The following is an 11,589-nucleotide window of genomic DNA, read 5'->3' on the forward strand; positions in this document are numbered from 1 at the left end:
CGTGTCTGCTTAATCCCCCTCCAGCTAGAGTGTCCCTGAGACACATCACACTGCTGCAGGCCTTGCCCCTTAGCTCTGGAAAGTCAGACTCATCGCTGCGTTGTCTGTCAAGGGCCCTGACCCATGGATGCTTCCCAGTCAGGTTGGATCTTCACCAGGAGCATTTGGTGACAATGCATGTCTGGGGGGCCCAGCCCAGGCCAGTGGGATGGCAGAGAAAGTCAGTGTGCCCCTGCTTCAGCCACAAGCACCTAGGGAGCAAGCTGGCTGCTCTGGGGTTCATCTGGCTTCTGTGGATTGAAGCTGCCCCATGGCAGTTTCAGGAGGCTGTGGGAGACAGAATTCGAGCTCCAGGTCCTGTTAAACTCCAGACTAACAGGGAACCACAGCAACTCCTGTTAACAAGGCTCAGACCCTGCCTTCAGCATTGTCACTCGCTCCCCACCTCTGTCCTTCACAATGGCCCCAGGAGGCCCTAGATGGTGGCAGCTGTGGCTCTCTGTCATTCCACAATGTGTGGCCCTTTTACGAGCACTTTATTACAGAGTCTCCTCCTCCCTGAGCAGCTGTGATTGTTAAGCCACAGGGCAGGTATCATGTAGCCGGTGAGGTACATACGCGGAGTAAGACACGTGGCCTGGTGGAGCTGTGTGCTGGGCTGTAGCTCAGGAGACATGGGGTCAATTCCCAGCTCAGCTGCAAATGCTGTGGCTTTAGGGAAATCATGTGATCTACCCTGTGTTCCAGTTCCCAAGCTGTAAGAGTTGGTCCAGTCCTCCCACTGGGGCTAAATCCATGAGTGGCTGTGGTGTGGAGGAGCCATGTTTCGTACCTCACTCGGCCTTGCCTCCTAAAAGATAGACAGCAGACTGAAGATGGTCGTCCCAGCTCTTGCCCAAATGATCTCCAGGGACACTTGTCCCTGTGTGGTTACACTCACCAAGTCAGCCCCCTGCATGGTAGTTCCCATGTGCACGCATGCGTTTGTGCTCCTGTATACGAGAGGGTTCCTGCACCATCTAATGTTCTTGATGGGAATGTCTGCTTGGGTCATGGCACAGCCTTGGGTTTGGCAGTGCATTGCCAGGGCACTATTGATCTGCATGGAGAGCTGGCCTCATCCTTTCGCCTCCTTCATCAAACAGCTGTGTGCCTTGTGGAGCATCCTGGACACAGGATCTAGCGAGAGGAGGGCGGCCTTTCCCCGATAACTGCTGACCTGAGCTGCTGTTCTTCCTTTATTGTCCAACAGGGATGGGGAAAGGACAGCACAGGATGCCCTCAAAGGATGAGCTCGTCCAGAGATATAACCGAATGAACACCATCCCTCAGGTAACCGGCGGTATTGCTTGCTGGGCCTTGTCCCTGGAATCCCAGCCATGCACAGCCTCTGTTTGTCCTTCTACCCTCATGCCAGCCGCAGGGGTATGTGCAAGACTGGCCTGTGTCATGCCTGAGATGTGTTTGCACAATCACTGTTGCTTCTGTGCCTGAGGGGAGGGAATGTTTTCCAGTGGTTAGAGCAGGCAACTGGGGCTCAGGGCTCCTAGGTTCTATTTGCTGTTCTGTTGGTCTTTTGGTAAGGGGCATAACCGCTTAGTATTGGCCCGACTCTGGTCCCATTGATGTCAATGGGCAGTCAACTTCTGGCTCTGAGGGTCAACTTCTGAAAACCCCACCTTCTGTGCCTCAGTTTACCCATCTATAAAATGTGTATAGTCAGCCTCACCTACCTCTCTGGTTTGTGCCCTGGGCTTCTACATCTGGAGACCTGGCTATTTACATCTATCAGATGTTGGTGGGATTTATTCTGGCTCTATTTTTGCAAAGCATGAAGCTGATTGTGTGTCCTGAGACAAGGCTGGGATGCATTGGCAGAGGGGTGTGTGTGTGTGTGTGTGTGTGCGTGTGTGTACCAAACCTGTACAGCTCTGCCTGCAGTGAACCCTGCCTGAGCCATCAGCCTCTCCAATTTACAAGCGTCCAATCCTGGTCCCACCATGGGAGCAGTGAGACTGGGAATTCCCCCGTCACTGTTCAGGGTGGGGTGGATACGGCACTGCTCACTGGGGTCTACAGCTGGCTGTTGGCTGTGCACAACCTGGGGGCAGCCTGTTTGAATCCAGAGAAGGGGGTGGTGGAGCCTGCCCGAGGGAAAGACGCTCTGTTCGGAACCGAACGCCACTGTGTTACCCCTCTGCCTCCACAAGTGAGAACTGTGCTGGAGCTTAAAGTGTGAGTCAGCTCCCTGCCACCCAGCCAGCCCACCTCACCGCACACTCCTCAAGGCTCTGCCCATCTAAGCCTTGCCTTGCTGGGACCCATCAGTGAACCCCAGTTCCCGCGCTCCCTGGTGCGATCTCCCTGCAGTGTCGGCCCCTTTCACTGGACACTTGCCTTTGGTGCCTCCAAAGAGACGGTGTGCACACCAATTGGTTAGGTTAGCTGTAGACTCGCCTGTCACTTCCATGCACAACACTGAGATGGTTTGGTAAGAAAACTAGAATACGTTGATTTATACAGAACAGAGATTTAAGTGATACTAAGCAAGAGGCTTGTCTGGTTACAAGCTAAACAAAAGTAAAACCCGCTTTCTAGCGTCAAAAGCATAACCGATCACAAGGTTGGTCTCAGGCAATTTCTCACTTATAATCTCTTCTCAGAGACTTCAACCCCCATGGCTGAAGATCCACCTTTCACAGATTCCCAGGGCTCTGGCCTCGCTTAAGTGATAGATACTTAGAATGTCTTTGTGCTCCCTCTTACAATGTCCAAAGTCTATTGTCTTTGTCTCAAGAGCCAGAAAGATTTCCTGGGCATGCAGGCTTCAAGCCCCGGTGAGCTCACCGAGTGCCTTCCTCTGTTGCCTGTTAGCTTGATGGCTTTGTTCACTTGATATGTAAATGTACTTTCATTGTCCTCTACCGGTCATCAAGCCTGTCAGACATTCCTTTGCGTAGGGTAAGCTGGGGTCATGCTCCGACTCCCAAACACATTTCCAGCACACATATACAACTCTTTGTACCCTATCTGTACATGCGTTACGCAATGACTTTCAAGACCAACATGTCACCAGTTTATGTCTGATGCCTTACATGATACCTTTTAGAGACATGTTAGGACAACAGCGTGTTGGGGTAGTGGGTGTGTCAGGCCTGATACAAGTTATGGTGTAGTGGGCCCCCTGCCAGTGGGCACTGAGGGGCGCTTTGGGTCCCACCCTCAGTTGGGGGCTGGGCCACGGAGCCCAGAACTCAACAAATTACTGAGAACAACAAATGAGTCCAGCCCTGGTTGGGTTATCAGTGTTTATACCTCTGATGTGGTCAGTATTCTCCACTGTGATTGGCTGCTCCTATGGAGCTTGGACTATGAAAGGGGCAGGGCCGGCCGCTGCAAGGGCAGAGCAGTGACGCAACCCGAGTGGGGTGCCAGGCAGGTCATGGTAACCCAGACTTTGTGGTTTGTTTGCAGACTCGATCCATCCAGTCCCGGTTCCTACAGAGTCGAAATCTAAACTGTATAGCACTTTGTGAAGGTAAGAGGTGGAGGAAGGGGTGTCCTCACTCACTGCCTTGAGGGCCCTGGGACCCCAGGAATGGTACTGGAACAAGGATGGGGGTTGGAATGGTGGGTGCCAGAAACCTGGCTGCCTGTTGCCTGTTCTCTGAGCGCAGACTGTCGCAGTGTGCCATCCCTTCCTGCTGGGCTGTGCAGCTGGTGGTCTGCTTGCTCCATGCCCTAGTGGGATGCGCTGCCCATTCACCACCTTGGCCGTCCATATGCTGGTGTCCCCTCTCTGCCACACAAATGGCTGTGGCATAGTGTGTCCCGGGCCTTGTGCTGTGGTGGGCATCGTTTCTCCCTCTCTAGGAGTATCTGGGCCAGTCTGGGGGCTGGTCCATGGTTGGAGGGCACCTGTGCCACGTTGTCTCTGGTGGAGCTTTGGCTGGCATCACTCACTCAGGAGTCTTCTCTTGGAGACCCAGAAGGGTGGTGTTAGCCCTGGCTCCTCCCCAGCAGCTTTCCCCGGTAGCGGTGAGGGTTGCAGGGGCTCTGCTAGGGCACCTCCGCAATTTCAGCATGGCTTTGAGGCTGCGAGCCACCATGAGCTGCGCGTGACAGGTAGGTCTCAGCCTCTTCTGTGCTGAGCCCAGTGGGTTCAGCGTCTTTGCTTTTCTCAGTGCCTGGCTGGGGAAAGGGCTTGGGGCTGGTGGTCTGGCTGGGGCTCACTCTTGATCAGCTGATGGCTGGGCTTTGGCATGAATGGGTCCTGCCCATGGGATCTGGGTGGATCCCTGGTGGCTTCTGGGCACAGCTCCAGGGGCTGATACTGACTTTTTAAAGCCCTGCCTGGTGGGACTGTCTGGCTGGGATCCTGCCTCCTCCCCAGACCCCCATGTAGTAGTTGAGATCAGCCGATATTCTCTTGTGAACTCTCCCCGGAGCCAGACACCCTGCCTGGGCATTTCCAGTGCTGGGCCCCTATGCTTTGGAATTGGCTTATGCCCTCTATTGGGTCTGAGCCCACTGACCCCTGGGGCTGGTGTGATGCCTGCCTGTCCCCTCTTGGGGCCGGTGGGCGGGGGGTGGGGGGAAAGGGGTTTGCTCTTCATGTTGGGCAGGAAACAATTTTCTTTTCCTGTGAAAATTTGAGAAATGTCTTCCAGTCCCAAATCGGGATGAAAAGTCAAAACTTGAAAACGTTCATGCATTGGAAATCCGAAGGCGTTTTGGTTTGGCTCAGTCGAACGTTTCATTGCCATAAGGTCAAAACATTTTGCCCACTTTTCATTTTCTATGTTTTACTCTACCTGGCTTGAGTTTTGAAATGGACAGGACTTTCCAACTGGAGGAACCAGAACGGTCTGTTCTGAGAAATGCAAAATGGGCATTTTGACCGTTCAGAAACGGTTTTTCCAAAGATGCTTTGGGGCTGAGACATTTGTCCAAACTTTCCCACCAGAAGTTTCAGTTTCACTGATTCTCTTTTTTTGGGAGACAAAAAAAGGTTGAACTGAATCAATCCCAGCCAGCTCTAGGCTCTTTGCTTGTAGCCTAAGTCCCTTGCCATTGGTTCTCTCCTCACTTGTCTAGCTGCACTGCTCTTTGGAGCAGGGACTGGCTCTTGCTGGGTGTTTATACAGTTCCTAGCGCAACGGGGTCTTGATCTCAGTGGGGGCTCCTAGATGATCCAACCATACAAATAAATAATAACGCTGTTCAGTTGATGTTAGTCAACTCCTTTTTGTATGTTTTGAAACATAATTGTATAGACAGGTCCCTTGGGGCGATCCTAATGATTCCTGGAGTTTTTAAGGCCAGACCATTAGATCATGTAGTCCAGTGGTTCTCAGCCAGGGCCCTGGGCCCTCTGGGGGGCCTCAAGCAGGTTTCAGGGGGGTCCGCCAAAATAAACCAGAGAGCTGGCCTGGCTTTAGATTTGCTGGGGCTCAGGGCAGAATGCTGAAGCCTGAGCTGCCTGGGGCTGGGGCTGAAGCTGAAGGTTGAGCAACTTAGCTTTGTGGGGCCCTGTGTGGCATGGGGCCTTGGGCAGTTGCCCTGCTTGCTACCCCATAACGCTGGCCCTGACTTTTAATATACTGGAGATGCAGAAAACCAGTTGTTTTGGCACAGGTGGGCTGTGGAGTTTTTATAGCATTTTGTGGGGGGCTTAGAATGAAAAAGATGGAGAACCTCCTGCATAGAATCAGAATCATAGAATCTCAGGGTTGGAAGGGACCTCAGGAGGTCATCTAGTCCAACCCCCTGCTCAAAGCAGGACCAATCCCCAAGTACATCATCCCAACCAGGGCTTTGTCAAGCCTGACCTTAAAAACCTCTAAGGAAGGAGATTCCACCACCTCCCTAGGTAACCCATTCCAGTGCTTCACCACCCTCCTAGTGAAAAAGGTTTTCCTAATACCCAACCTAGACCTTCCTCACTGCAACTTGAGACCATTACTCCTTGTTCTGTCATCTGCCATCACTGAGAACAGTCTAGATCCATCCTCTTTGGAACCCCTTTTCAGGTAGTTGAAAGCAGGGCTGCCCGGGGCGGGGGGCGCAAGTGGGGCAATTTGCCCCAGGCCCTGCAGGGGCCCCGCCAGCCGCTCTGGGTTTTCGGCGGCACTTGGGCGGCTGGCCCTTCACTCGCTCCGGGTCTTCGGTGCTGGGTCCTTCAGTGCAGTGGAAGACTCAGAGCGAATGAAGGACCCGCCACTGAAGTGCTGCCGAAGCCTCGGAGCGCCACCCGGTGAGTACAATCGCTGCAAGCGGTGGGTGGGGGCGGGGGGAAAAGCCGCGATCGGCAGCACTTAGGCTGCTCTACCGCCACTGCTTCATTCTTTAGCGGCAATTCGGTGGCGGGTCTTTCCCTCTGAGAGGGACCCGCCGCTGAATTGCCACCGAAGACCCGGCCCTGCCCCAGGCCCTCTGAATCCTCTGGGTGGCCCTGGTTGAAAGCAGCTATCAAATCCCCCATTATTCTTCTCTTCTGCAGACTAAATAATCCCAGTGCCCTCAGCCTCTCCTCATAAACAGGGCCGGTGCAACCCATTAGGTAACCTAGGCGGTCACCTAGGGCACTGACATTTGGGGGGCGGCGACTGCGGCGGCTGGATGTTCGGCCACCGCGGTCGGGGGTGCCATTTTGGGGGTGGGACTTTCCGCCACCTAGGGTGCCAAAAAGGCTGCCGGCGCTCCTGCTCATAAATAATGTGCTCCAGCCCCCTAATCATTTTTTGTTGCCCTCTGCTGTACTTTTTCCAATTTTTCCACATCCTTCTTTTAGTGTGGGGCCCAAAACTGGACACAGTACTCCAGATGAGGCCTCACCAACGCCGAATAGAGGGGCATGATCACATCCCTTGATCTGCTGGCAATGCTCCTACTAATACAGCCCAAAATTGCTGTTAGCCTTCTTGGCAACAAAGACACACTGCTGACTCATATCCTGCTTCTCATCCACTGTAACCCCTAGGTCCTTTTCTGCAGAACTGCTGCCCAGCCATTCGGTCCCTAGTCTGTAGCAGTGCATGAGATTCTTCTGTCCTAAGTGCAGGACTCTGCACTTGTCCTTGCTGAACCTCATCAGATTTCCTTTAGCCCAATCCTCTAGTTTGTCTAGGTCCCTCTGTATCCTATCCCTACCCTCCAGCGTATCTACCACTCCTCCCAGCACAGGCCCAAATCTCACCCCGTTATTCTGTTGAATGGGCCCACTTCAGTGGATTAATTAAATGAGGTGACTGATGGGAATGCAGCCAGGCTGCAGTAACAGGTGTTAACAGGTCAGTGGGTAGATAATGGTGCAGTTCCCTGGGGTCACTGCCAGGCAGTGCCATTGTGCAGCACCATAGGTGTCCTTGGCATGGTCACCCCATTATTCCTTGGTGGTTGTGCCTCTCCCAGCACTCCTGTCTGGCATGGGGAGGCAGCCCTTCCCCCCCACAGCCTGGTGCGGCAGGACAGACGTACCCAGGGACAGTGCCATGGGACTGGCATCCAAGGCAGGGCCCCAGCTTTGTGTGTGAGCCATGAGGGCCGCTGGTGCCTGTCTGACACCACCTCCCTTTGCAGTGATCACCTCGAAGGATCTCCAGAAGCACGGGAACATCTGGGTGTGCCCGGTCTCGGACCATGTCTGCACCCGCTTCTTCTTTGTGTGAGTGCCGGGGCGCAAGTGGGGAGTGGCCCTGCTTGTGGGGTGGGGGCAGCTCCCCCTTTGGGGATGGGGTGGTCCAAACTGCACCAGGACGGCCCAAACAGGAAGAGCATCGTGAACCATTAGTCCGCATCTCGACTCAGTCCTGTAGGGGAGGGGAGAGGAGAGCGCAGTGCCCCTCACTGCTCCCACCCCCCAGGGAGGTCTCCAGGGCCCAGCAGCATCCTGTGTGCCACCAAATGGATGCTCGAGTGCAGCCTCCAGCCCCACTGCCCCCTCCTTCCACACCAGGCCCCTCCATTCATTACCGCCCCCTCTCCCTATGGCATCCCCTACCCCAGTCAGCCAGAGCGGCACTGGCGTGCAGCTGTCAGCAGTGGGAGGAAGGTGAGCCTCAGAGCCTGCTCCCCTTGGCTCCGCACAGCTCAGGGCTTGGTGCCTGCCAGCTGGGGGCACAAGGGGGCGCTGGGCAAGGAGGTGCTGGCAGGCAGAGCCCCTGGCCTGGTGCTCAGTGCCAGCAGCACAGAAGAGGGGTCTGCACTCTCACCAGGAGGCCAGCCCTGCCGAGATGGACCCATCTTGGAGCTGAGAGCTACGACCAGACGCTGACACCCAGGCTGCTGGCGCCCGCAGCCCGGCTCTGCTCTGGGAGGGGTGTTAGCAATGGATTGGCTCCCAGTCTGCAGCCCCACTGGCAAACCTGGGCAGTTTAGCTGGGGCTCATCTCCCTCCTGCCAGCCCCTTGCCCAGATACAGAGCAAGGTGCCTGTCTTTGCAGTCAGAGACCTCCCCCTCTGTCCGAGGGCCTGGAGACCCCAGATCTACTCCCCTCGATGGGGGTGTGGCCCTGGGGGTGGGTTGTTGCTGGAGCAGGGACACGCTGGTGATGGGCACTCTGGGGAGCTCTGGGTGATCGCTGAGTCCCCCCTCATGGTGCTTTCTCTGCCTTGCCCCTCCCAGGTACGAAGACGGGCAAGTAGGAGATGCCAATATAAACACTCAGGACCCCAAGATCCAGAAGGAAATCATGCGCGTGATCGGAACTCAGGTCTACACAAATTGAGGGGCACCTGCGGAGCCCACACTTTTCACGCAGGGAGCCGGCGAGCCGCTCCCCCTGGTGCAGGCAGAGAGGAGCCGGGTGTCCGAGGCTGCCAAAAGGAGCAATGAAAACACTGGCTTCACGAAGGAAACAGACAGGCATGGGGGTGGGGTGAGGGCTGCAGCATCCTCCTTGGAGCAGGACTCTGCTGCTTCAGCCAGCACCACATATGGAGGGCAATGGCTCCGGTGCCACATCTGGGAAGCGGAGGTGCGACTGTGAGACTGGCTCTCTGCTGCCTGTGCATAGATGTATAGCAGAGAACGCGGCCAGGGTGGGCTTCTTGATATTTTCCCATTTCCCCCCCCCACCTTGATCACCCTGTATCCCAACACTGAGCAGCAGCCATGGGCACGTCCTGCCTCATGTGCCTGCCCTTGGACCTGGGCGTTGCCCCTGGGCACATGGCCGTTCTCAAGTTTACAGCAATGACATTTTTAACAACAATAAAAACAAAGCAAAAAAATGGTTTTAGCTTATTAAAGTTCTTTAAAAAACTGTCCCCGACTCTGCCTCTGTGAATGGGCCTCTGATGTGAATGTTGTGGCCACCATGAGTGGTTGGGCCATAGAGGGGTAACAGCCTACTACTGCAGCCAGTAAGTGGCTTTGCTGGTTTAGTTCGAGTAGTGGCAGGCTGAGCGTCAGGGTGGAAGCTCCTGTGTTTGAAACCCACTTCTGAAGTGCAGCGGGAGGTGGTTACATTGGCATTTGAACCCAGGGGCTGGTTGCGTCACTGTAAGTAGCAGGGTGCCGATTGGTCTGATTGGAGGAACAGCTGCAGTAGGTTTAGTGGCTTTGCTCAAGGTCTCAGTGGCTCATCCATTCCCCAGAGCCTTGCTGGGACAGTGCAGTGAGAATTCCCTGGCATAGCAGTGCCAGCCACAAGTTGTGATGAGCTGTGAGCCCAACCCTCTGCCCATGGGGCACCAAGGATGGTAGTGCCATAGCCAGTAAGGCTGAGCTGTTTGGTATTCAGCCACATGCTGCTAGCCTCTTGGGGGGCAGTCATGATCGAGGAAAGTGTCACTTATCATGTGCCAGCCACATCAGCATCAGAGACTCTAAGCCCCAGGCCGTGCTGCTCAGAGAGTGGCTTTGCGATCACCACAGGAACATCCCTGGGGCAATGCCTCTGCCCTGCTAGTGGAGCCAGGCACTTTGATGGGAGTGTAAAGCAGCTCTGCAATGGTGCCTCAGGGTCTCTCTTTGCTTGGTGGTTTTGCTACATAATTTGTTCCGTTTACAAACCCCGCAGTGACCACCGAGGGCCATAACCGCAAACCCAACCTTGCTCCGCCAGCCAGCTTCCCCATTGCCGCATGGGCGTCGACTGCTCCCAAATCTGAGAGGTGACGGCTTGCCCCTGCTTTGCCCTGTTGTTGAGACGGACACAAGAAGCAGAGGCTCTTCCACTCAGGCCCACCAGCACTGAGTGAGAGCTGCCTGATCTGGCAAGGATGCCTCTGGCGGGAAAGCCTCTCCAGAGCTGGTGTGGCCCTGCAGGCTAGGAGAAGAAGAATGGCTTTTGTCTGCAAAGCTCCAACATGCACCCATTGCATGGGCCGCCAGGGGCACAGGCAGCTTTGAAACTAATTCAGCTCCTGGCAGCATCAGCAAGTCCCAGAGCTTCAGCCCTGCCCCACTTTAGTCAAATGCACAGCCCTGTTTCCAGGCCTTCCCTCGGGTCCCAGTTCAGCCAGCAGGTGAAGCTTTAAGCATTTGAACTGTCCCATTAAAGTCACCGGCACTAGTCACATCACACTGAGGATCCAGCGCATAGGTGCTGACTTTTGTTTTTGCCGGTGGGTGCTTTTGAAGAGGTGTGTGTGTTGGGGGGGGGCACTCTGCCAGTTTGGGAGGGAGGCTATTTTCAGCATATTTATATACTTCTTTCATATTCTAGTTATTGAATGTGTCTATCACTGGTATCTTTACTATTTTAATAATGATTACATTGTTATGAACTACATAATTACATTATCATGAATTATGGTATATTAAGATCATTGCAATCACACGCTGTCTTCACTAACATCCCAGTTTAAAGACATTATGTCTCACTGTAGTTTTCTGGATGAAACTGTCAGCAATCTTCTTTACATCTAGGTTCCCTGGTATTATTTTGATGCATGTTAAGCACAGCTACATTATTCAGTTGTGTGTGTCCCATTGATGACGGAGAGAATGTTTCAATCTTCTGAAGCAGGAGAATGAACATGCCACAATTCAGGATGATACAGGCACAGTGAGAAGGATTCTTATGAATTTGCAGTGCTCTGGAAACACAGTGCTTCCAGAGTACCACAAATGACTCCAAGATCTCTTTCTTGATGGGTAACAGCTAATTTAGGCACCATCATTTTATATGTATAGTTGGGATTATATTTTGCCATGTGCATTACTTTGCATTTAACATTGAATTTCATCTGCCATTTTGTTGTCAAGTCACACAGTTTTGTGAGATCCCTTTGTAACTCTTTGTAGTCTGATTTGGACTTAACTACCTTGAATAATTCTGTATCATCTGCAAACTTTGCCACCTCACCATTTACCCTTTTTGCAGATGATTTATGAATATGTTGAACAGCACTGGTCCCAGACCAGTACAAGCTGGGGTGGGGGTGGGGAGACACACACCACTATTTACTTCTCTCCATTCTGAAAATGGACCATTTGTTCCTACCCTATCTTTTAACTGGAGTGCCTGGAATGCTTTCAGGATAATCTAACAACCCTTAATTTCATTTAATAACAAGCAGCCTTTTGTTATCTTAGGCCTTGGCTACACCTGAGAGTTACAGCGCTGTTGGTGGCTTTAT

The 11,589-nt window shown here is 53.6% G+C and overlaps 1 protein-coding gene across 10 annotated transcripts in view; it reads left to right on the top strand.

Moving 5' to 3' along the window:
• The window catches only part of PARP6 (poly(ADP-ribose) polymerase family member 6), a 50,878-nt gene extending 41,610 nt beyond the window's left edge, over positions 1-9,268 (top strand). For 7 of the 10 annotated variants that reach the window (XM_039492808.1, XM_039492809.1, XM_039492810.1 and 4 more), the window contains exons 20-23: positions 1,253-1,332; positions 3,475-3,538; positions 7,582-7,666; positions 8,627-9,268. In XM_039492808.1, the coding sequence (XP_039348742.1) occupies positions 1,253-1,332; positions 3,475-3,538; positions 7,582-7,666; positions 8,627-8,729 (332 nt within the window). In that variant the 3' untranslated portion in view covers positions 8,730-9,268. Of the gene's footprint in view, positions 1-1,252; positions 1,333-3,474; positions 3,539-7,581; positions 7,667-8,626 lie in introns of those variants that run through there. The other 3 variants (XR_005585753.1, XR_005585754.1, XR_005585755.1) reach the window with 1 other exon arrangement.
• The last annotated feature ends 2,321 nt before the right edge of the window (positions 9,269-11,589 follow it).

Source organism: Mauremys reevesii, linkage group 10 (genome assembly GCF_016161935.1).
Source record: "Mauremys reevesii isolate NIE-2019 linkage group 10, ASM1616193v1, whole genome shotgun sequence".
Taxonomy (NCBI): Eukaryota; Metazoa; Chordata; order Testudines; family Geoemydidae; genus Mauremys; species Mauremys reevesii.